The 26,830-nt window shown below is 37.4% G+C and overlaps 1 protein-coding gene across 4 annotated transcripts in view; it reads left to right on the top strand.

Annotated features, from left to right (window-relative positions):
- LOC143296475 (phosphofurin acidic cluster sorting protein 1-like) overlaps positions 1-26,830 on the top strand; it is a 52,476-nt gene that overhangs the window by 7,760 nt on the left and 17,886 nt on the right. For 3 of the 4 annotated variants that reach the window (XM_076608429.1, XM_076608428.1, XM_076608427.1), the window contains exons 2-12: positions 5,770-5,857; positions 7,961-8,050; positions 8,880-9,005; positions 12,187-12,340; positions 14,688-14,851; positions 15,196-15,255; positions 15,771-15,916; positions 16,857-16,911; positions 17,316-17,393; positions 19,270-19,503; positions 25,538-25,642. In XM_076608429.1, the coding sequence (XP_076464544.1) occupies positions 5,770-5,857; positions 7,961-8,050; positions 8,880-9,005; positions 12,187-12,340; positions 14,688-14,851; positions 15,196-15,255; positions 15,771-15,916; positions 16,857-16,911; positions 17,316-17,393; positions 19,270-19,503; positions 25,538-25,642 (1,300 nt within the window). The remainder of the gene's footprint in view (positions 1-5,769; positions 5,858-7,960; positions 8,051-8,879; positions 9,006-12,186; positions 12,341-14,687; positions 14,852-15,195; positions 15,256-15,770; positions 15,917-16,856; positions 16,912-17,315; positions 17,394-19,269; positions 19,504-25,537; positions 25,643-26,830) is intronic. The other variant, XM_076608430.1, reaches the window with a different exon arrangement.

Genomic DNA, 26,830 nt, shown 5'->3' with positions numbered 1-26,830 from the left:
ATTCAGTTTCTCTTTATGTACTTTCTAGTTAAATCAGTATCCACTTTAGAATGTTCACATGCAGTAAACATGTCGATGGTGTAGTTAGTGTCACTGTATCATTGTATGAGGTCTGTTCAGAATTTGTATTTCTTTTTTTTTTCTTTTCTTTTTTTTTAATTGCGAACAAGAAAAATGACATCATGCTGTCTTCAACCCAAATATCAGTTGTCATTTTCTGGATCTGGGTCCTCAGCATAATTAATTGTTTATGATCCAGAAATAAACCTGAATCCGGAAGACTTACAACTTATTATTGGTATGACTGTGAAGATTTTATTCTAATACTGTGTTCAATCCAAATTTGGTATTGGCAAAGAAAGTAATTCCACAGAAAATTACAATGTTAAAGTTAACCATGGACACACACACACACACACACACACACACAGTCACACACACAGTCACACACGCACCCGAATATGGGGTTATGATATAGACTCACATTCTTTACACAAGTGAGTAAAAAATGGAAAGTGATTTTAGTGCATTCAGAGTCAGATAAAAGATGTCATTTGAGAGAGAGAGGTGAGTGGGTGTTCACATTAGTGATTAGTCAGGCTGGAGAGAAAGAAAGATGTACAGTTTGAGAGGCCTGAGAAACAGAATCTGAATTCTGGAGAGGATCAAATATTTGTAATAAAGAATGATACTTTATTATTTTGTTTAGCATGTTGTATTCCTGCTTTTACTGTGTATGCATACATACATATTTACACCCATTTCACTCTCAGCTACTTGTGTTTGTTAAAAGAAACAAAGACAAATATTTGTGATAAATGAAGACAAATATATCATATTTGTGTGCAGTGTATTGTTGATATGTTCACTTTTGTGTTGACATTAATGTGCAAGAGAGTGTGTGCATGCACATGAGCACACACAATTGTATGCAAGCAGTGTCATGTTGTCACTATATTCATAAGCTTTATGAATGTTGACTGTGTGTGTGTGTGTGTGTGTGAGAGAGAGAGAGATGATAGCAACCAAACAACAGATTCTAATCCTTTTGATAATGATTTGATGATTCAAATTCTGTCCATCCAAAAATCATCTGCTTATATATTTTCACTTTTTAGCTGGTTGCTTCAGGTGTGGCAAGATTGGTTTGGACAATAGGCCTTTGTTTAAAAGGGCTTTCAGTTTTCCTTCGACAGCACGCTTGTGTGCAGTTGAACCAATGAAGCTCAGATGTCAGTTTTTGATCATGCACACATTGTTGTGTTTTTGTTTTTTTTTCTTTTTTTGTTTTTGTTTTGTTTTTGTGAATTGTTTTGTTTTGATTGCTTTTGGGTAACGTTGGTAGGAAAGAGGGTATTTAAAAAAATCTTTTTGTTTGTTTGGTTGGTTGGTTATTGGTGTTTGCCTGAAAGGGAAACTATCATTCATCAGCATTGACCAAAGTTGAAGATCACAAGGTCTAGAAAGAAGTCCCTAGGACTCCCATTCACATTGGTATTACAGCCATTATTCATATTGTAACAAGGGAGGTGTCATTCACCACAGTAAAGCTGTGGTCCCCGACAGTGCTCAAACATTGACTGCTCTGCTTAACAGTTTGGGTTGTTTTGTTGGGTTGGACACAGACAGCACCAGCAGATCTTTGTTGCTTTTGTGTAGATGTGTTTTCACTGTCACTGTCACTGGTCCAGAAACCTGGTTTGATCAGGGGGTGCTGCACTGCTGAATATTTCACCAACATTCTCCATTTCTGGCAGTCATGGGATGGGCCCTGAATATTGCACTTTGCTTCGTTTTCGTCATGAACACAAAGAGAAATATTGGGCGAGTGGAATTGCGTGATGTAATTATCGTGACTGCATTCATACATTTTTTAAAGAATAGGTTGTTCCTTAGTTTCACATTTTATCAAAAAAACAAGCAAACAAACAAACAACAAAAATACACATGTGCAGGTGAATCAATATTGGCAACATCAAGACATGATTTCAACAAGCAGGTGAATCAATATTGGCAACATCAAGACATGATTTCAACAAACAATTCAGTCGTTGATTTTATGGTGACGTTCTTTTAAATATTACATTACAGTAACAATACATACATTGTTGGAACAATAACATGAAGTTAATGAAAAAATTTTTTATGAATAGCATAATACAGATTGTACATTTGATTTTGTCACTAATCCTGGCCAGACTGAGAGTTGATAGAATAACAGAATAAGATTTTGATTGAATTTAAATAAATTAAAATATTACCATTTTAAAATATGGTGACAAAGAAACAGAGAAATGATTTGGAAAGTCATGAATTTGGATGGGAACAATCCCAGCAGTTTTCAGCTGCAGTTTCAGGAGGCATCAAAACATGCAGGCTGAAGCGTTTATGCTACACAACTGCGTTCAAAGGGAGAACAGATGCCTTACCCAACACAAGGAGAACTAAACAAATGATAAATACTAAAATAGTTAAAGAAATGAGTAGAGATCAAAGAAAATAGTAGAGATTGAATATAAAAAAGGTAAATAGAAAATGATTATGAATAAGAAATTGAATATAAAAAAAGGTAAATAGAAAATAATTATGAAATTATAATGAGAGAATAAAATGGGCAAATATTGGAAAAAACAAAGCAGGCAAGCAAAGAAAGAAAGAAACTTGTCTGTTCATCAGCAAGGCTTGGCAAGCTTGCTGAAAAATCAAGCAAGCAGTCAGTAAGGCCATAAAATGGCTGGACCTGGAAAAGGTCGTTTTAAGTTCATCCCCCCCTGCAGCGAATTACTGCCTGGGTGGGGCGTAGGTAGTTTCCCATGAGAGACACTAAGTGTACAGATGTGTGCAGTGCAGTCAGGGGTAATGATTTTCCTCAGTAATTATGGGTCTTTGACTGGTTCAGTGGTTGGTTGTGCCATGCTCTGGGAGAACGTCGTGCCTGCTGATTCAGGTGCAGTTTTGCCTGGTTCAACCACAGGTGTTATGCTTGGAGAAAATCTTTCTTGCTGAATACATGCATGTGTGGATGTGTGTGTACATGATGCATTAACTGAAATGATTGTGATCATGTTTGTGGATTGGGTTTGCGAGTAGTTAGGGAGAGGATGGATGGGTGGTGGGGGTGGTGGAAGGGATCAGAGCGAGGTTGTGTGGGTGGGAAAGGTTGGGGGAACAGGATTCACACACGGTTGTTCACAGATCAGGTGTGTTAACTGTTCCAGTCTCTTGTTGTTATGTCCAGATACTCTACAATGTAGGCTTAAGAGAAATAGCAGCAAAAAAAACAAACACAAAACAACAGTTACAGATAGATGCATCGTAATTTACAATTGACCCCCTCCCTTCCCCTCCCATCTGACCCTTACATACAGTGCCAGTAAATAGACATGTTATCTAAACATGGCATTATAATGCCATGCATTAAGTACGGCATAATTTCTTGATTTTTTGTTTCTTTTTTGTGTCTGGTGAGACAGATAAGTTATTTGATAATCAGTGAGAAATGTTGCAACACACTGCTCAGGGGATTATTTTTTGGCTTTGTTTACAAGGAAACTGTCTGTCAGGATGCAACATGAAAAGAAAAAAAGGAAACACTTCAAACAGGAACATAACTTCCTGCAGAACTGGTTTGTTCAGAATGTTATTTTGGTAGCTCTCAGGAAACTTGAAAACATTTTTTTTGGTAATACACACTTGTGCAGACTCTGGCAGGGTTCTGTTTTCTGTCCCTTGCAAACTACTATATTGGATTTTAAAACTGAAAACTGTCAAGTGACAGAATTCCAATTTGAATCACTATGGCTCTGAAATAGGTCAAGAGTTTGCATTTTGACTATTGTCATAAAATATAACAAAAAAGAAAAGAAACAAAGGTTTCTTACTAAAAGCACTGTAATATCTCTGTGCCAGTTACTCAATTTAAGGATAATAATGATAAATACACCACATATTTTAACAATTTAAGATAAAGGAAATCTTGTTGGGGTTGTTTTTTTTTGTTTTTTTAATGCCTGTTCTTTCAAGTTGTCAGAATACATACCTGAGTCTTATCAGGGGACTCAGATGAAATCAGTGAATTGATATAAGTTCAACACAAAATTGAAGTCAAAGCAAACATATGTTATTTAAGACATTATATTCAGTATACAGGTGAAAAAGAATAAGATATATTTATCATTATTTCTGGGTCTTCTATACAGAAGTTATGGTTGGCAGACAGGCAGGCAGACAGACAGTCAGACAGATAGATCAACAGATAAAAAAAAAACCCAAAAGAAAACAAAACACAAAAAAACCCCAGAAAAATAGATATGTATCTTAGAACAAGTGTAGCCATTTTGGCAAACTTGCTATCCATCAGTTGCCAACTGCGGGAAAAGCTGCAGTGTAGAAAAGCATTACAAGTCAAAGTAAACATATGTTATTTAATTAAGACATTATATTCAGTGCACAGTTCGGAAAGAATAAAAGAGATATTTATCATTCTTTCTTGGTTGGCAGACAGTCAGACAAATAGATGGATAAACAGATAAATAAAAAGACGGAAAAATAGATATGCATCCCACAATATGTTTAGCCATTTTGGCAAACTTGTTATCCATCAGGTGCCAACTGCAGGAAAAGCTGCAGTGTAGAAAAGCATTACAATACATAATGACAATAATGCACACAACAACATATACTCCATGCAAAAGGAGACAGCCGTATGTCTTATAGTATTATGTATATGTGTGTGTGTGTGCGTGTGCGTGTGTGTATGATATTCTAGTAGTGGAATGGTGGCCTAGTGATAATACACCAAACTTGAGTGACCATTGGTCTGATTCCTGCATATGGACAGGGATTTTTATTCCCTCCATCATGAGACGGAGTGATGGTCAGGGTTATAAAACTGTTCATTGAATGAGATGATAAATCTAGGTCCTGTGTACAGCATGTATTAAGCGCACATAAAAGAACCCATGGCAACAAAACAGTTGTCCCTGGCTAAATTCTGTCAGAAAAAATCAATTTTGATAGTAAAACTGATACACTTCAAGACAAAAAGGGAAAAAAAAGAAAAAAAAAAAAAGAGTGGCACCGCATTGTATTGACACACTCTGGAATGTGGAGAGCAGTCTGAATTTCATACATAGAACACACATTACTGTACAGTAGTTAAAACAGCAGAAATTTACAACACAACTGATACAGAAATTTTTTTAGATCAGTTAGAATTAACCGGTTCTGCAGGAAATTGTGTTCTGGTAGCCCTTTTTGGGGTTGGGACGGTTCCTTGTAAAAAAAAAAGTATGCTTTTATCTGGAACTGTGGAAGCATTTGTGTTATTGATGGATGGCGCTATTGAGCAGGAAGCAATCTGTGTATAGATGGTTTCTAGTTGCTTTTGATGCTGGCATAGGTTTGTTTTTCAGTTTGATCAAACAGTGAATAAATAGTCATCGTGCTTGCTGTAGTGTTTCATACACATGTTGTGTAATGTTTTGTATTGGACTGTGCATTTGTACTGTTGTTGACCATGCTTATTATGGTGATGTAGTTCTGATTTTGTACTTGCTGCATTTCAGATAATGCCCAAGCCCTCCTTCAGATTTATTTTCAGGCTGTACATTGAAAATGTGCATGTACTATTCTTGTTTGATATGATGTACTTAAAAAAACACACCAAGAAACAAGAAAAACAACCAACAACAAAAACAACAACAACAGGTTTTTGTGTTCTGACTCGCTTATTATTTTGTGACCCATATTGTGTATGGTGTGTTTCAGATTGTGTACCATGACCCTGACCCGTTTACATGTGCTCAAGCCATTAGACAATGAGTTGACCTCAATGGTTGTGGCTGTTAAAATGCAGGTAATTGTGAATTTAACGGTCTGCTAATGAGCGTAGAACACACACACACACACACACACACACACACACACACACACACACACACACACCACACATGCTTGGATGGACCTGAACCCAGTGGTCAAACTTGAATTTACATCTTGGTGTCAAGACTGAACTCAGCCTTTTTTCTTTTTTTTTGAGGAGTGAGTGTCTTCATTCTCCTCCTCCTCATTCCATGGAGTGCATTGGAATTGGATAAACAGTTCGAGTGACTTAATGTAAACTCAGGATATGGAACGCATCCTGAATAGATAATGGGAAAAGCAGTGGAAAAGTGCCAACCAGACGCCACTGGCCATGCCACAGTCTGACAACCAACCGTCATTTTTAAAATTGTCGCTGTGTGAGACAGCAGAGAACAGTGTGGGCAGTCTAGAATTTGCAGTATTGGCACAAGAAGGGGGAAAAGGGAAGCAGAAGGGTTACTAGAGGATATTTGAAAAAAAAAAAAAAAGCTGTATGTATCTCAACAATGGGATAATTGTGTCACTGCTATGCTTCCCATGTGTCATGACATTCACAGTAACTAGGATTCTAGGTCATGAAAGGATATTATGATATCATTATTTACAACCAGCAGAATGTGTGAGGGGCACATAGCCAAAGGAATGCATGAGTGCATGAGAGGCGCACAGCCAGAGGAATGGAAGAATCTGTGAGAAACACACAGCCCGAAGAATGGAGGAATGTGTGAGAGGCATACAGCCAGGAGAGTGTATAAACTGAGAGACTTGTCTGCAAGATTTCAGACACTGTGTTTCTGTGTCAGGTGTTCTTGTATTTAGCTCAGTCTTACTTTTCTGTATCCAACATCTGACAGTGCACATATACACTTTGCCCTACCCACTCGAACCACTTTGTTTATGATGTGAAAACCAAACACTTCTTGGTCTGTATGGAATTATACCACATTTTTTCTTGTCAGCCGTAGGGGAATAAACACAACCAATGACTCAAGGCATGGTTAGATGGTTAGGTATTAAAGTTCATCTACAAAATAATCTATTTAAACTCTGTGTGTGTATGTGTGTGTGTGTGTGTGTGTGTTGAGATTGTACACATGTGCGTGCGTGCGTGTGTGGTGTGTGTGTGTGTGTGTGTGTAAACAGGTAGGTCTATACACATGTAATTAGTTCTATGTGGTTGTCAGCTGATGAGAAACAAAAAAAGTTTTGATTTCAGTGCATTATTGCATGCCTTGTATTTCGCAGGATTCACTTAGTTTTGTGTGACTTGAGGGGAGCTGAGTCCCATGCATCAATAGAACAATGGAAATTGATAAAATACTTTTTCACCATGCTCTAGAACCTCTCTCTGCTTGTCTCTCTCATTCAGTTGGACTCATCTGTGTCCTTGTCTGCATTCTCTTTGTGATTATTACCCCACACTGTACAACCCTCCCCCCCACTTCCCCCTTCTCCCCACCTGCTTCCTGCCCCTCCTTGCATATGCACATGTACTCACTTTTTTTTCCATAGAAACACACACACACACACACACACACACACACACACACACACATATGCACGCACACATGACACAGACTGGTCTCTCCACAAATATATAGATATTTTTTTGCTGCCCCTTCGTCTGCTCTGTTTTAATGTGCGTTACCCCCACATCGCTCATTTCAGATCCACCATATCCTCAAAGATCGAAAGGGCATCGTCCAAAAGTGACTCTTCCCCACCCCTACATTTATTATATAATGGAAACATTTCAGATTTCTTTGAGAAAATCATGCACCCATGCAGATAAAAGATTAAGAGAGTTTGGGAACTCAATTTGTAGTATTCTGGCTTCCAAAGATGTGAAAGTGAAGGATTGAAAATATTAAGGAAGGGAAGGTTCTCAATTGATGTTGTTCTGGCTTCCCAAAAGGTTGAAAGTGAAGGAATTTTTATGTGAAATGATCTGATTATAAAAAAATAAAAGAGTGGTGTGGATATTGTTAACATCCTGAGTTATTGTAAAATTACTAAAAGTGTTACATTTAGGTGCTGAATGAATTGAATTTGATGGTTGTTCATGCTAAAAATGATGTGCTCAAATCTGTTCCAGAACTCGAAGCGCATTCTCCGTTCCAACGAAATAAGTGTTCCCCCTGCAGGAGTCTTTGACACAGGCCTTGATTTGTCATTTTCGCTGCAGGTACAGTTTATTTCCTATTGTTTTATGTAACCTTTTTTTTTTTTTTTTGCATTATTTGTTATATGTTGTCTTGGAGTAAATAAACATGAATTATAGAAGGAACATTTTTAAAATTTTTGTGCAATTTCTAGGAGTAAAAACAGCAACAGATGAAGTTTTGAAGTTTCTTGTGAGTGTCAAAATTTAAAGTAGGAATATATACAGCATTAATAAGTTATATTTTTCATTGCTGACTTAATTTTAACACTTTTTAGCATTGTAATTCGAATGCAAAGTATGGACTTGAAGAAGAACATAACAGAGATTTGGGTTTTTGTCAGAAGAATTATATTGCAGTGTTGCGCATTGATTGATTGAAGTATATGCAATTTTGTGATTGTAAAGTTGATATCATAACTCATTGTTTTGAGAGTTGAGTAATTTAGTCCTTGTTTTAAAGAGGGGGGGGGGGGGGGGGGAGAAGGAAAAAAAGTGTGTATGTATTGTATGAATACATGTGTACATATAGATAGATACTAAGATAGGTAGACAGGTGAAATTAGATTTCACACTTCATTTCTTCAGACCCAGCCCACGCCACTTTAACTCTTAATCTGTAGTGTTGATAAGACAACTTGTATCATTATACATAAAAGGGGGAGTCCCGGAGATTGGACACCAAACTTTGTGGCTAGTATTTTCTATTTAATTTATTTGGTTTATATATATGTTTTTTTCATTTGTTTTTATTCATTTTAAAATATACCAGCCAAGAAGTTTGGTGTCCAGCCTGCTTTCAAGCACACACACAAAAAACATGAATATATTTATAAAACTTTTTTCTCCCCAGTATCCTCACTTCTTGAAGCGTGACGGCAACAAGATGCTGGTGATGCTGCAGCGACGGAAGAAGTACAAGAACCGAACCATCCTGGGGTTCAAAACCCTGGCCATCGGTCACGTCAACATGTCACAGGTCAGTTTTTCAGTCAGTTAAGCATGACTGTGGGAAATTAACTGCTTTGGGTTTGTTCTTTTTAAAATGGATGAAGCCCATAAACTGCCTTAATTGCTGCATAAAAAAAAGAAGAAGAAAAAAAGATACTTATCATCTTCTTATGCACCTGTCAGCTGTAACTCACACATTCACTTGAATATGTACAGTTAGGCTTTTTTGTGCTTTACTGTTTTCACACCCTGCCATGTAGACATCAATACTTGGTTTTAGGGGTGTGCATGCTAGGTATAGTCATGTTTCCATATCCAGCAGAACATTGACATGGATTACACGATCCGTAAACTGCCATAGACACACACACACACACACACACACACACACACACACACAGAGGAATTTGCATGTCTGAATATCAGGTAAAGTCTGCACCCTGAACTCAAAGCTGGTAAATTTCTGCACCCTTTAATCACCAGGCTCTGTGTGATTGAAATTTGAATGCATGATGCTTAGATTTAAAGTCCAACACTCTAACCACTTGGCTTTTAGTGTAGGACTATTAATTCCTTATGATTCTTATTCTGTGTATGTGAGTGAGGTGCAACTCCCATGTTGCTTGTTGTGGGATTTGACCTCTATTTCTGCAGCCACAGTGTGTGGATAGAACAGACCTTACCAGGTCAGCTGGCACCTTTGTCATGACCTCTTCCACACAGAACCAGGTTGAAACAAGGAAAGGGGGAAAAAAAGTGAAGGGAAACATTTTTGTGTGTGCTGAAACGAAGAAAAAGAAGACAGGAAAAGAAAAATGTGTTAATGTGTGTGTGTATGCGTGTGTGCACGTGCATGCGTGCGTAGGGTATGAGGTACTTTAAAGAAGACAAAGCAACATGTACGTCATGTGCCTGCAACTTGGACCCACCAAAGTTATTAACAAAAAGAGAAGAAAAAAAACAACTAAAAACAGTTTTTCCACATGAGATGACATCACTTTGTTCAGCTAATTCAGTTGCACTTAAGAGTGCAACCCACTATTCAGTTACTGTGTTTCACATCTGTGCAGCTGGTTCTGATAAGATGTGGTTCAGCTGTTAAGTGGTTGTTGATAATATGTTCCGTTGTGTGTTTCTTTACATATACATATGCTGATTGATTCATTATTATTAATTTATTGATTTTTTGTTTGTTTGCACACATGTGAATAAAAACATGTTCACATAAAAAAAAAACCAACACACAGAGAGAAGAATAAGTAAAGTAGATGTGACAGCTGTTCTGTGCTTTGGAATGTTATACATTCTTGGTGTACACTTGTGTGCATGCAAACACACATTTGAGCATTTTAACTTAGTCCTTTCACCCCAGTGTGGAGGATAACAGAATGCTCAGCAGTTATGTTTTATCAGTGATTCTGCTGACAGAAGATTGAGAATCACAAACACATTCTTAACCTGAAGCCACAAGGGCATTTTTGACATCAGCAAGCACAGGACATGTCAATACATCAGGCTTGTGTAATTGTCAGATACTCTGTAATAGCCACCCAAAATAGCTTGGATGTGGATAATGAACAAATAGGATTATGAGATGCGACAGAGCATGAAGTGACTGAGTGTCACAGTGCGACATCAATTTTGTGTGGTAACTGTCACTTCACATCACCAAGAGCTCTGTGGAAAGATCACCAGTTGTACTGTATGTAACTATATATATATATATATATATATTGGTAACTGTCTGTTTATTGGTATATTGGTAACTGTCTGTTTAATGATCTCAGATGGGAAAAGCAAATGAATCTTCCATCATTTCAACAGTTCAAAATATGTAAAATTTATTATTGTTGGTTAGTACAATGGTAGGAATGTAACATTTCTTACTGTTGGTTAGTACACACACACACACACACACACACACACACACACACACACACACACACAGAGCTTTCTTGTTTATCAAGAAATCTTTGGCTACAATTTTGATGAGACTATTGATAGGAAGGGATTTTTTACTTCTTGATTCTAATACTGGTCAGTAATGCAGGATTAAATTTAAAAAAAATTATTTCGTAATCATTCCGTTTGACTCATGCAGAATAAAAGAATGTGTATATGAGTCGTTCCCTTTTTTGCTTGCACAGCTGATGTCCTTGCTTTTTGATGAGTTCTGGGCCAAATTTGATATTCCATACATATTTTTCACCCTTAGTAGGCATTGTGCAACAGGTGCAGATGACATAATTGTGTATACATTGTGTATTGCGGAATGGTTAGGAATGAAAAATGATTTTGCTGACATTGCGTTGTGTTCCATATGCCCACACATAGTTAGTGGAAGCTCTGTGTGTGTGTGTGTGTGTGTGTGTGTGTGTGTGTGTTTGAGTGAATGAGTGAGTGAGTGTGTGTGTGTGTGTTGTGTGGTGTAGTTGTGTGTGTGTGTGTGTGTGTGTTTGAGTGAATGAGTGAGTGAGTGTGTGTATGTGTGTGTGTGTGTCGCGTGGTGTAGTTGTGTGTGTGTGTGTGTTTGCACGCTCACATGCCAGTGTGCTTAGTTTTGCATGTGTGCAAACATAAGCACACATGCAGGTATGTGCGCACCCGCACACCCACATGTATACATATTATATACACTCTCACACACTTCACCTCTTCACTATAGCTCGTTTCACTTCTGTGTATGTTCACGACAGTGTGTGTCATAGTGTATTTGATAATTTGTCTGTGCATATTTCTGGATCAATGGATGTGTATGCTATAAATAAATCAGCACTGTGGATGTAGAGGTATCATTATTCTTTTATTTACTTCGCACATATCTTTTGGATATCTTGAAAATAACGTTTGTTATAGATTTTATATTATATAATCAAGAGAATGTATTTGTCTTTGGATTTTATAAATATAGTATGTTTTATATTTTCTATGGGATTATTAGTAGAATGCTTTTTTCTTTTGGATATTGTGTAAAGGGTATGTTGATATTTTCTGTTAGATAATCAAGAGAATGAATAATACTAGTGTAATATTTTTTCATGTGTTTGCATGCATTTTTGTGTGTGTGTGTGTGTGTGTGTGTGTGTGTGTGTGCGTGCGTGCGTGTGTGTGTGTGTGTGTGTGTGTTGTACATATGTGTGATGTTATGCACATGTGTGTGCTTAAGCCTGCCTGCATATGCATACATTTGCATGGGTCCCATTTCACAGGTGTTGCAACGTTCGGTGGACAATTGCCTGAACCTGTACAGTGATGCCAAGGAGCGGATCAATCCTGTGGCCCAGTTGGCTGTGTATGGCCTCTCCAGTCAGCCAGTTGATCACGACGATAACGGCCATCGTAAACAGGCTTCCTCAGACGTTGGTCAGTTAGTGTTTTGTTTGTCTTGAAATCGTTCTTTGTTGGTCTGTTGTATTATATGTTGTGTGGTTTGTTGATTTTTTTCGTTTGTTAGTTTTGTTTTGTATATGACTGTTATTCGTTGTAATTCGTTGGTTGTTTTGGTTTAGTTTCTTGAGGTTTGTTTCTTATATTGCTCCTTGTTCATCTTCTGCCTCTTCTTGTTCATGTCTTTTTCTTTTTCATCTTCTTGTTCTTATTGACTTTGTTTTGATTATTAGTGTGTTTGGTGCACTGCATCCATCAGAGATAGAGTTTATATGTGTGAATTTGTGTTTTATATGTGTTTGTTTATTGTGTGTGTGCATGTATGTCTGTAGATAAGTTGACATTTTTACCAGCTGTAAGTTTGAGTTGGATTTGTTTGAGTGCTTAAAAAGAGAGAGAGATGGAGGGAGGTAGGGGAAGGGATGGGGAAGAGATGCAGAATCATTCAGATTTGTAGACAAATTTCCTCTTGAAGGTGTTGCATAAATTTTCAGCAGATATCAACTCCATTTTTTGGTTGTCTTTTTTTGTTTTTTGTTTTGCCACCTGAAAATGAAAAGGGGTTGTGGAGTATGCACCAGAACCCTGAACCAGGAATGAATTATGCATACATCATAAAATTATTGTTTATCCTTGCCTAGATGTTTCCAAAAACCCTGAAAACGAAGTTTGGCTGCCTACATGGCAGGGTAAAAATGGCCATACACGTAAAAGCCCACTCATGTAATATACAAGGGAATGTGGGAGTAGTAGCCCACGAACGAAGAAGTAGTTTCCAAAGAAGGACGACAAAAAAAAAAAAAAAAAAAAAAAAAAAGAGAGAGAGAGAGAGAGAGAATGAGAAAGAATTGAAAGTTTTGTTGGTTTCCTCCAGTCAGCTTTGGGGTTGTAATAAAGGGAATGCGGGGTGAAGTTAGGGTGAGCACGGTGGTGTAGGATGAAACCTTTGCTTTAACTTGTAGTCATACTTTCAGACCGATTCCCAGATGTTGAGAACAACAGTGATGAAATTTTCTAGTTGTCTTTTTACACCGATCCCCCATTTACACTGATCTCCAGACTTTGACAATGATAGCAGTGAAGTTTTCTAGTTGTCCTTTCAGACCGATCTCCGGACGTTGACAATGACAGCAGTGAAGTTTTCTAGTTGTTCTTTCAGACTGATCCCCGGATGTTGACAACAACAGCAGTGAAGTTTTCTAGTTGTCCTTTCAGACTGACCTCCGGACGTTGACAATGACAGCAGTGAAGTTTTCTAGTTGTCCTTTCAGACCGATCTCCAGACGTTGACGACAGCAGTGAAGTTTTCTAGTTGTCCTTTCAGACCGATCTCCAGACGTTGACGACAGCAATGAAGTTTTCTAGTTGTCCTTTCAGACCGATCTCCGGACGTTGACAATGACAGCAGTGAAGTTTTCTAGTTGTTCTTTCAGACTGATCCCCGGATGTTGACAACAACAGCAGTGAAGTTTTCTAGTTGTCCTTTCAGACTGACCTCCAGACGTTGACAGTGACAGCAATGAAGTTTTCTAGTTGTCCTTTCAGACTGACCTCCGGACGTTGACAATGACAGCAGTGAAGTTTTCTAGTTGTCCTTTCAGACCGATCTCCAGACGTTGACGACAGCAGTGAAGTTTTCTAGTTGTTCTTTCAGACTGATCCCCGGATGTTGACAACAACAGCAGTGAAGTTTTCTAGTTGTTCTTTCAGACTGATCCCCGGATGTTGACAACAACAGCAGTGAAGTTTTCTAGTTGTCCTTTCAGACTGACCTCCGGACGTTGACAATGACAGCAGTGAAGTTTTCTAGTTGTCCTTTCAGACCGATCTCCGGACGTTGACAATGACAGCAGTGAAGTTTTCTAGTTGTCCTTTCAGACCGATCTCCAGACGTTGACGACAGCAATGAAGTTTTCTAGTTGTCCTTTCAGACCGATCCCCGGATGTTGACAACAACAGCAATGAAGTTTTCTAGTTGTCCTTTCAGACTGATCCCTGGATGTTGACAACAACAGCAATGAAGTTTTCTAGTTGTCCTTTCAGACCGATCCTGGATGTTGACAACAACAGCAATGAAGTTTTCTAGTTGTCCTTTCAGACTGATCCCCGGATGTTGATAACAACAGCAATGAAGTTTTCTAGTTGTCCTTTCAGACTGATCTCCGGACGTTGACAACGAACAGCAATGAAGTTTTCTAGTTGTCCTTTCAGACTGATCCCCGGATGTTGACAACAACAGCAATGAAGTTTTCTAGTTGTCCTTTCTGACCGATCCCCGGATGTTGACAACAACAGCAATGAAGTTTTCTAGTTGTCCTTTCAGACCGATCCCCAGATGTTGACAATGACAGTGATGAGGATGAGGTTCAAGACTACAATGAGTACTCTTCCAACGATGAGATGAGTGACAGTGAGCCCATCATGATGGATGAGCATCCCAGGCCACGGAAATCCTCACGAAGCAAAGCTCGACCAGCCACCAGCAGGGTACACTTCTGTGTGTGTGTGTGTGTGTGTGTGTGTGTGTGTGTGTGTGTGTGTGTTGGCTGTGTTGCTGTGCGTGTGTTTGTGTCTGTGCATGTGTGTGTGTTTATGTATGTTTATGTTTGATAAATGTTAGGTTTTAGGTATCTGTTTCCATGTTTTATAACAGCCAAGTTTAGTGTTGAACATCATTTCTGATTCATATGTGTAGATGTGTGTATGTGTGTATGTGTGTGTGTGTGTGTGTGTGTGTGTGTGCTCTCACATATGTGATCATGTGTGTGTAAAATGTGATTATACATGTATTATGTACTCTTTTTTCCTATCTTTTTTTGTTGTTGTTGCAGCAAAGGAACTTGAAACAGAAGTTCCGTGCCTTGATCCGCAAGTTCAAACTGACTGAAGATGTGAGTTTCCGTTCATCTCTTTCCTTAATCCTTTGTTGAAAATAAGATATGATGTTATGTAACTCTAGTGTAACCTGAACCTTTTACCATGTTCTAAGAGACTTTAAGGTAACTTCATCAACACATTAAATTTCAACAGTTTGACAGGTAGTATTTGTGGGAAAGGCAGAATTTTGTTTATGGTGATAGTGACCTGACTTTGATGATATTTGTTCATGAATTTTGATTCACTTCCATCAGACACAGTATCTTTTCTTTTTCTAAGTTGAAAAAAAAATCTTAGTGTTTATATGCACTCTTGTGATACTTATTAACCCATCAAACATGCATGTTCCCATCTGTTAGAGTATGTAAACATTTTCACATTATGAAATATATAAATTTGTTTATCATAGGACACACTGTATAAGGCTTTTGTGTTTAGGTGACAGAACAGGTAACAGTGATATCTTACAGGTGTGTGACGGAGGCCTGAGAACTCCATAGTGACTGACGAGGCATGTCATTGCTTTCAGGTGTTAGAGCTGGACTCTGAGGCTGACCATGACCCCAATGACCCCGACAATAACGATGAGATGCTGGACGAGCTTGAGGACCTGAGCGACAGTGGACCTGAAGTAGATACCATCAGCGTCATGTCCACGCCTAAACCGCGGCTAAGGTACTGTGTCGGTTTCAGTTCAGTTTCAGTTTCAAGGTGGTTTCAAAGCGTGTGGACTGATTGTTATACACTGCACCACATCAGCTGAAAAAAAAAAGGCAGATGCCTGATCTTTGTGTAAACTCAGTGCACTGATCAGGCCTTGAGAGTTGATTGTTTTATGATACTGAGATACTGATTTAAGTTTACTTGCTTTTGTTTGATTGATGCTGTAGCTCTACCATTGTGTTGAAGGATTAGGATTAATTATATATAGTTTGATTAATTATGTTGAGTGGAAAGTGTCCCAGTAATATTGGTTATTTATGTAGAGATGGATTGAATATGTAGCATGCAAAGAATCTTCATGACTTTATATGCATCTGCATTGAGAGTCTGTACCATTTGTGTTGTTAGACCATATATTGTTAAGAGGGCTTATTAAGTTAGGTAACTGATGCATTTGAAAATGTAAACAATACTTTACACCATCATGTATTGCTATACTGATAGTGCAATCATTTTTTAGTAGATTTAACAGTGTTTTTGTGAATATCTTGTTCTTGCAATCAGATCATACATGATTTAGTTAATAAGGGCATGAGATTGTGTGTGGGTGAGGAATAGGCGACATTGACTTTATTTTCAGACATTCATTCATATGGCTTATTACCCCCATAAACGGAGTATGGCTGCTTACATGGTGGGGGTAAAAACGGCCATACACGTCGTGTACATACGAGTGAATGTGGGAGTTGCAGCCCATAAACGAAGAAGAAGATATGGCTTACTTTTTTTTTCCATTCAGCACCTTGAGTGTTTTAATAAAACATGTACATTCAAATATTTGATTAAAATTCTTAGTGAGGTGAATGAAAGTTAGGGAAAGTTACACACAACTGAAAGTTTAGAAATACCCTGAATGGCAGTGATGTGTATTGTTATCTTGTTTTCCTTGCAGGCCGTTTTTCACAGGCAGAAGTCCCACACCAGAAATGGACATCCCCTCAAGACATGTGAGGACTGACATTTTTCATTTCATATTGTTGTTGAATAATATGCATGTAAGTTTCAGAAAGGGGGACATGTATGATAAATATTCAGCTTTTTCATGATTGCGAGTTTAAAGCTCATCAGTTGATACAGAGATGTGTAGATGGATGGATAGAGGACTAAGGATTCATGTACTTGCCAGAAAAAAGAGGCAGAAAAGTGGAGAAATTCACATATTTACTGTACATTTGGATGTAGGTGAACACAGGGGTTTACACTTGCTTGCACACACACTTGTCTGGGTGTGGGTATATGTGCATGGATGTGTGCAAGTCAGATGTGTGTGCATGTAAGTGAGCTTGTTTTTGTTGTTATTTTTTACAGTTAAAAAAAAAAAAAAATTGAAATTCTGTTGGACTGTGTACAGGACAGCAGTACCCCAACGTCAAGAATGTCTTGCGACTCGGAAGCTGTGGTAAAAAGGAGCGAATCTGATTGGCAGACGGTGAGTTGGCATACAACTTTTTGCTCTCCCTTCATGAATGATTTTTGTCCATCAGAGCTTGTTTTCCCAGTTCTCTGCCTGAGTCAGGCAGTGGTGTCCGTATTTTATTTTCATAGAATGAGGAAAATGGCTGTGGTGATTTGAGTTGAACGGATACACAGACAGAGCATGCGCTTGCTGCGTTCTGTTCAGAGCCAGGCATTTGTCAGGTGTTGGCTGACGATGTGACCTCCTGTTTGACCTGTGCTCATGCTTGTCCTGTGTTTTTGTCTTTCCTTGTTGTTGTTGTTTTTGTTTTTTTTTAACAATTGCCTGTCTGTTGTGTTTGGAACAGAGGGTTATGTCTGTCTGTCTGTTTGTTTTTTTTTTAGATTGTTTTTTGTTGTCTTTTTCTGTATTTTTATTGTAACAGAAGCATGAATAGAATTGTTTTAAAACTTGGTGTTTTTAACAAGAAAAACTTGTTTTCTTTCATTTAATTTCCTTTAGGTAGGTGTGAATATAAGTTTCTGTGTGTGGATAATGTGTGTCATTCTTTTCAACATGTTTAGTCAGTAAGTAGAATGGGACAATTTGGTGTTTTCGTTTCTTTGTAAACTGCTTTCCAGATTAGTTAATGAAGGAAAAGTTGTGATAAATAGTAACAGCAGCAAGTCTTTTACCTGCTTCATCTTTTAGACCCACAGGTGCATCTGTGTGGACATGTATTGGACAGATAGGTATGCAGTGTGTTTATATATATATATATATATATATGTATGTGTGTGTGTTTATATATGTTTAATGTGCGTGTCTGTTTATTTATCGATCCCAGGTATTAAAAAACAATTAGCTGCCAGCTGCAGACCATTTCACAAAAAAGATAACTTGTTAGAATGTCTCAGAAAGATATATTATTAACTATCACCTATGTAACTAGTAAGACATGCACTTCCAAATATAATTGAGTAGTCTTTGTGGTTTTAAGTGTTATGGTTAGTATACAATAAACAGTTTTTGAGAAACGCTTTTCATGAAAGTACAGGGCATGTCAAATTTTTAATCATGGAAGCATGGGTTCTGTTTTTGACTTTTAATCCAAAATCTCTCTCATCTCGGATTTCCTTATGTTTGGTTCTTTTTCTTCTTACTAAGTAGTCAGCATTGTATTAGATTGACACAATGCAATCAGGTACATTATTTTCTTATTGCCAAATGCTAGAGATTGTTAAAAAGCGGTTGGTTTGAACTGAATCAGTAAAATGGATATTTGGCTGTTAAGCTGCTGTGAAATGTTTGAGCAGAGACAGCTGCTGATTTAAATTAAATGAAAATATAATTGAAGTCTAACCAAGCAGCACTCTGACATAACATGTCTTTTCAAATCTGATCTTAAATTTTGGTTGAAAAGATGATCATTTGTGTGAAAAGTGTGTTTTTGTGTTGAACTTGATGTGTTGTTTTGTCAGGTCATTTGTACTGGTCCTTTGGTCAGAGAAATTGACAAATTTTAAATGATGTATTGGTATAGATATCTTTAGCTGGGGTATTTGTCTGTCATATGAACTGTTTGTTCCTTAGTTTGTAGACACCACAGCTAAAAAGAAAAAAAATCATCTTTGCTTCAGCACTGTTATATTATTCATGGCATGCCAGCATGGGCTTTAAAGATGCAGTGTTTGAGTGAGGTAGACAAGTGTATTTGAGACATCAGAACTAATATCGCAAATTCTGTCTGCATGCATTATGTATTCTATATCTCCTTTCAGGGGGAGAGAACACACAAAAAAAGTAGGTTTCATCAAACGCCATTAACAAACTATCCACTCTTATCGATCAAAAGAAAGAGAGTTAGATTTCTCGTGTGAATGTGGCATGGCACTGTGGGTGTGAGCAGTATTTGACGTCTGAGGTCGACAGCGAGACAGCAGCTGCTGCAGCAGTGGCCTCTTCATCGACCACTGCCTCCTCCACCAACAATTCCCCATCCACTGCCCGCCCAAAGTCTCCATCCCACCTGAAACCAAAGCGCTTTGGTCACGAACGCAGCACCTCTTATAGGGAGAAGAAAAGCAAGAAGGAGTACCGAGATTTGAGGCGTCACCGCAGCTTCAGTGCGGCGGACGACTTGGTTTGTTGCCAGCCAAGCTTACTGGTTTCACTCCTTAGTTCAGCTCGTTTGATTCATCTTGTCCACACTGGCTTCTCATGCACAGAGACTGAGGGGCTCATTGCCGAAACATCATGTGGACAGAGTGCTGTTGGAGGCACATAGGTTCAGGGTCAGCTTGAGCATAGTACAGTAATGACTGAATTCAGTGCTGGATTTATGCACTTCTGAAGTCGGTTGCCAGTGTACCAGTTTTATATTTCTCTGGTATTTTATATCACATGGATTTTTTTTCATTCACGTTACTGATTTGGTTGCTGACCTCCCATTTTATTTTTCTTTTAAAAGAAAAGAATAAAATCAAGGATCATTGCTTACAATTATATACAAAAATTCATGAATTAACTATGATTCATTCATTTTTACAGACATTTCAGAACAAGCATGACTGGTACTTATAATTTGAAATCTGATAAAATAACAGCAGTGAAAAAAAAATTTAACTGAGTGTGAAGGCGAAAGGAAAAAAAGACGACCATAAAGAGCAAAGATACTGTGGATGTACAAGTGACAAGGAGAGGAAATGTCCTGTAGTGTCAGTTTTCAATGATGGTACAATTCTGAACAGCAACCACTTTGAATGAAATGGAAACCTTGATGAAGTAGGGTTTATGACACCAAAAATAAGGATATTTTTTTGAATGATTCCTTACATTTCCAAGGTGTCTTCTGAGCATGTTTTAATATACATGTGTGGCCACATTCAGCTTTACTTTGTGTTTTTTTTTAACTGCAGTGTCTGTTTCATTTGGTACATAGCTGTTGTCAGTAACAGTTGATCTGCATATGACTAAAAAAAAATTACTATAGATAATAAGATAACACATTCAGAAAAAGACACCAGTAATTCATAACCTTTCTTAAGCTAGGAGGAACATATTCTGAGGTGAAAGATACTTGTTAAGGATAATGCTGTGAATGACATATCTTCCAGATTTGCATATATGAGGGCGTGCAGTTTTTTAGTTGATGTTCATGATTTTTTGTATAGAGAAATATGTGTGGTACATGTATGCATTGAAAAATGTATAGCATTTCCGCACGCTCATCAGTCTGGAAAATCATCTGATATTTCATTTGTTTGTCTGCCACTCGAACAGAGAAAAAGAAGAAAAAAAAAATGTGTTTTTTTAAGTGGCTGCCTTTGAGAGATCAGTCGAATGACAACTTGTAGATGCTTGAAACATGGATACAGTTTGTCCTTTTTTATTTTTTAAAAATTAAAAAAAAATTTTTGTTGTTGTTGTTGTCGAGTGCCTCCAGGTAGACTGATGACATGATGTTTTGACAGTGGTCCCTCTTGTCTTCTCTCTTCTTTCTGATGTGGAACTGGACCCCGTACTGTAACTCACTCAGTCACTGGGTTGCCTGCCTGGATATTCAGCATACTAACTAATCCTGAGTGGCTTGCCTGTTTCCTGTAGAGTCTTGGTCATGTTTTGCCTGGCTTGCAGACTGGACATGCCTGTAGTAGCAGCTAACATGCCTACTAGCAGCTTGTCTTGGAAAATGACAGTGTGCAGTTTGTTTGTAAGTAAAAAGCCACACATGTTTGTGCCTGGTCTGACTCTTATGTTTTGTGTGATTTGATTTCAAGTCGTTGGAATGTATGAACACTGTGAATAATTGTAAATGTTGAGGACAGGAGGGGGGAGGGTGAGTATGCATATTGTAAATGACATTTTTTATGGTACCTTTTTTTTTTCTTCATTCATTCGATCTTGGTGTGCTGTGTTGCTCTAATTCAGTTTATGTGGATTTAATTTCATCCTCATGTCTTGACACACATTTTGTGCATGTATACACATTATCTTTTTTTTTTTTTTTTTTTTGCTATACTTTTGAGTATGATTGATAATTGTATGCTCAGTATCAGAGATATTATATGAAAATGGAACACACAAGCCTGAAAGATTTTGGCCTGGTTTGAAGCATTGGTCATTTTTGATAATGGTAATAAATGTGTATGATAATTATTGTGTTGCAGACCTCAAACAGATGATACTCTTGTACAGCATGTCATGCCTTTCAAACTCTCGTGCCTTGTTATGTTTGGATTGATTTTCTTTTTATGATATGCTTAGATCAGCACATACATCCTTTATGACTATAGATTTTTTTTTAAAGAAACAATTTTAAATTGTAAATATTTTTGTGCCTCCTTCTAAGGACTAAGGTTATTTTTGTGGTACTTTTGATGGCTTCATTCTGTTTCATTTTGTGCTTTCATTATGTTAAGTTGATCCCAAACAATGTGTTCTTCATATATGAATGCATTGATGTGTTAGCAAACTCTTCAAACCACAAGAAAAATGTCCACAGAAAAACCCAAAACAGACAAAACAAAAACAATTCTTGCAGCAGTGACAAATCTCAGGAGAAAAGCTGTGGATTTTGTGCATGCCTGTTGATCCTGTAATACATTCCATCACTGATGCAGTCTACTATCACTCTACAATGTTCAGAGTGTGTGTGAGGGATCAGCATGCAGCTATCGTGTTACTGAGGAATTTTTTTGTTAACCTCTCATACATTTCTTGAAGGTTATAGATTTCATTTGTTATTTGTCCATTCATTCATTCTTTCATTCATTCATTCATTGTCTATGGCAGTCATTTCAGCAGGATAGTTAATTTTAGTAACTTACAAAAGTCCCGTTTTGAATGCTTTTGCCCAGTTCAAGTTGATGCAGCCAAAGTAATTGTTTCAGCACTGTTTTTATTTGCATCCTTTCACAGTTTCAGTTTTCTGAAGAGCATTCATCTTTTTTTTTAATGTAATTGGTTGCTATTGCTGTCTTTTGCATTTGCAACCATTATCACTGTGTTATGATTATCATTGTATTTATTTATATTTAACCCAGAGCTTTTGTTTTCACCTCTAGATAAAATATTGATTTATGTACGCATTTCAATCCATGACAGATTTTTTTTCACATCTTTTTTCAATTTTTGCTCACTGTTTTGCTGTGAAAATGGTGCGAGGATAGCTTAATACCAGCTTGATGTGCATAATTGCTGTGCTATGGAGGGATGAGAGAGAGATGGAGATGATGATGATGATCCTATATTATTGGTTCAGAAAACTAGGCTTCTACCAGAACATACAGTTGGCAGAATGAAAATTTCAGAATTTATTATTTTACTTTGATTTTTAAGAAACATTGATCAATATCAAAATTTGGAAAACTACCCAAAAACTAATACTCCACAACAGGCAGTCATGTTCTGTAAATATTTTGGAAATGATGTTTCAGTTTGAGAAATTCTACATGGAAATGTCATATTGCATGCCATGCTATACGAGAAGTGCCTCTATACGAAATTAGGTTGATAAGACTGGTGAACAGATTGTTGGCAAAAGAAAAATATGTCACTGTAGTTGTTGGGCAGACATTGTTTATTTGATATTGGGCTTTCATGAAATGTATAAATAGCATCTATTCAGCTCCCAATACAAGAAAGTTCAGAAGACTGGATGTTAATATTTTCAAGAAGTGTTGCTGTTTGCAAAAAAAATCTTCATATTCTACTCCACACCAGCTCAACCACTGAACTAATGGACACACAAAAAAGGGTGGGGTGTGTGGAGGGGGACAGGAGGGAGGGAGCAGGGGGTTGGGGGTGAGCGAGTGAATGAATTTTATTTTCTGAGGGGAGTAGAATGAGCAAACAGTGCTTTTTTTCATCCAGCCCTCAAAGAAAAAACGAGAGGAAAAAGAAGAAGCAAAAACTTTTAAAAGAGCTGAAGTTTCACATGTGCACTGGAGGGAGCTTACTGTCATGTGTTTGCCTTCCTGTTATGATCTTATCAAGTGACAGAGATTGGGCAGTCCTGATATGGCTCTGTGTGGTTGGCTGTATAAGCAACAATGTCAAATGTCATAGTGGCAGAAATGATCTCCCTGAAGTCTCAGAGACAATGTCCAGAAACAAATGCAGGAAACAGATGACTCATTGTGACATTAAGCTCAGCAGTAGACAAGATTTCACAACTCTACACTGCCCCTTTATGTTGAAAAGAGCACTGGCTTAATTATTTCATGCAGGATTAGTGCTGAGATCAGCTGTCTGCCTCCTTTCATTTTTTAAATTAATTTGAAGCAGATATGGTGGTGTGTGTGTGTGGATAAATTTGTACACTTTAACACTGTCTTGAAACTGGAAATAAACCTTCAACTCACATCCACAATAGAATTAGATTATGTTTTAGATTATGTTTTTTATATCAAAGATAATTGGAAGAAGAAAGCAAGGAGAAGAAACAGTTACATTTTAACAGGAAACATTTTTTGTCTGTTGTAATTCTTTTGTTTTTATCATTATACATATTTTGTAATTTGGAATGCACATTTTATCTCCTTACTTTGTATGACAGGTGATGCATGGACATTTTCTGTATTCTTGTGAATGTTTGGAGTGCATATGATTTTTTAAAAATAATTGTGGGTTTTTTTCAAAAGTTGTGTTAAACAATGTGTTTTGCAGGAATTTTGTGTTCACTGTGTGAATGATGTGTGTAATTGAAACTTTATCATGCACGCACACACACACACACACACACACACACACACACACATGCACATGCACATGCATATGCACACATACACACATGAGTGTGCATGCACACACACACCACAGTATCTATAGCAAAAAACAAAACCAACAAAAGAACAGAGTAACTGAAAGGACAAAGACAAGACTGGTGGTTTAACTGTATTTTCTCATCTGAACAAACATTTATTGATTTTTGTTATTGTGACGATTAATTGTGTGTTGCTTATATGCTTTGTCAAATATTTCATAGTGATTAAAAGTTCTTATAAACTTAATATCATTTTTTTGTTTTTTTGTATTTTTATTTATTTATTATTTTTTACAGTACATCATTTTGATTAAATCCATTTCATAACTATCTGAATTCCTAGTGACATAGCCTATTAATAACTTATTTTATCCTCTGAACAACTGAGTGTCTTTTTCTTTCAGCTTTTTTTTTTTTTTTTTTTTTCATCTTAATGTTTTTGGTGTGTTTTCAGTAAAGGGCTTGTTATTGTTAACATTCATTTGACTTTATAAGTCATCATTATTGATTGTTGAACCAGGGGTTCAGAGTAGATTAAAAAGAATAACCGTTGTACAGTTTGCACATATTAGCTTACTCTTGTAATCTTGCAGTGTTCAGCATGTGTTTTGTTAACAGATGTAAGTGTTGAAATATCAGAGCATATTAGTCATTGCACATTTTTTGTTTTTATATTTGATTTTGGACATTATCCTGTTTCAGTTTTTCAGGATCTCTCTGTCTCTCTGCCACCCTCCCCACCCTCTCCCTCTCTCTCTCTCTCTCGTCTGTCTGCCTCTTGTTCTGATGTCTGCACACGAGTCTCTTTGGTAGAATCTCACACATGCATGACAGTGAGCATGCACGCACACACACACATGCACATGCGCGCGCGCGCACACACACACACACAGAGACAGACACACATACTCCCTCCCTCTCTCTCTCTCTCTCTCTCTCTCTCTCTCTCTCACCTGTTCTCACTCTGTCACTCATTCTTCATAAACAGGAAGATTTTGTGTGCAGTGTGTGTCTTAATACCACCAGATTTCTGAGTTTCTTCACGGTTCTTGCCTTTTCAACATGAAAATACATCCACCAGATGTGATTCGTTTTCATCTATATATGAAATAAGAGGGAAGATGATCAAAAATAGAAAAAGGCTCATTGAATTGACTTATGAATTGAAATAAAAAAATCAAAACATTAAACTTACATATATAAATATATAAGTGTCCAAAATGTTTGGGAGTTTTCACTTGCAAACATAGTACCGGTATGCATGAAAAAAAATGAATTTCGTAACACAAGAGTTTACAAACATTTCTGTTTTCCTCTAGGAAGATGTGGCATCATGATGTAAGCATGGTGGAGCGTGGTGGAGTGTGAATTATGTGGAAAGTTATGAACCAGAAACGGTTTGTGTGTGCAGCCAGGAAAGGCTCTGTTGGAGCAGTTGAACAAAATTCTGGATGTCCCTGACGACCGTCTGCCAGACAGCTTCTTTCTCATCAACACTGCTGACTGGACTGGACAGGTACTAGTCACTGCTGTCTTACTGTGAAAGAAAGTTTCCTTCCTCACAATCAGAAGTTTCTGTTTGTATCCTGAATCATACCCGGAACCAGACAACCTAATCAAAAGTTTCTATATATATCCAGAATCACAGAACCTAATCAAAAGTTTCTATATGTATCCAGAATCAGATAAATTGATTAAAGTTCCTTTGTGTACCCAGAATCATGTCCTGAACCACAGAACCAAATCAAAAGTTTGTATGTATATCCAGAACTACAGTACCTGATCAAAAGTTTGTATGTATACCCAGAACTACAGAACCTAATCAAAAGTTTGTATGTATACCCAGAACTACAGAACCTAATCAAAAGTTTGTATGTATACCCAGAACTACAGAACCTAATCAAAAGTTTCTATATGTATCCAGAACTACAGAACCTAATCAAAAGTTTGTATGTATACCCAGAACTACAGAACCTAATCAAAAGTTTCTATATGTATCCAGAACTACAGAACCTAATCAAAAGTTTCTATATGTATCCAGAACTAGAGAACCTAATCAAAAGTTTCTATATGTATCCAGAACTACAGAACCTGATCAAAAGTTTCTATATGTATCCAGAACTAGAGAACCTAATCAAAAGTTTCTATATGTATCCAGAACCTGATCAAAAGTTTCTATATGTATCCAGAACTACAGAACCTGATCAAAAGTTTCTATATGTATCCAGAACTACAGAACCTGATCAAAAGTTTCTATATGTATCCAGAATCACAGAACCTAATCAAAAGTTTTTATAGGTATACAAAATCACATTACCTAATTGAAAGTTTCTTTTTATCCAGAATCACAGAACCAAAGCAAAATTTCTATTTATTTATCCAGAATCAGAGAATCTATCCAACAATGCTGTCTTAGTCGCTTTAGGAGTGTGGTATGGGTCTGCCCGTGTTATGTTGTTGGTGAGCTTGGCTTGTGTCGGTGTGTGTGACGGTTGTTGATTGGCTGATTTTATTCAACCGCATTAAGTGTGTGGTGGGGTAGGGGGATTGTTGACTGGTTGAATTTGTTCAACTGCGTTGTATGTGTGGCATGGTGGGGGGATTTTATTATTTTTTTTCCTTTCTTTTCTTTTTTTCTTCTTTCCGTTACATGACCAACATCGACTTGCTGATGATTCTGTCGTGGTTGATTACTTGATACATG

Source organism: Babylonia areolata, chromosome 21 (assembly GCF_041734735.1).
Source record: "Babylonia areolata isolate BAREFJ2019XMU chromosome 21, ASM4173473v1, whole genome shotgun sequence".
Lineage (NCBI taxonomy): Eukaryota > Metazoa > Mollusca > Gastropoda > Neogastropoda > Buccinidae > Babylonia > Babylonia areolata.
The sequence above is the reverse complement of the archived record's forward strand: the minus strand, read 5'-3'. Positions and strand labels throughout refer to the sequence as shown.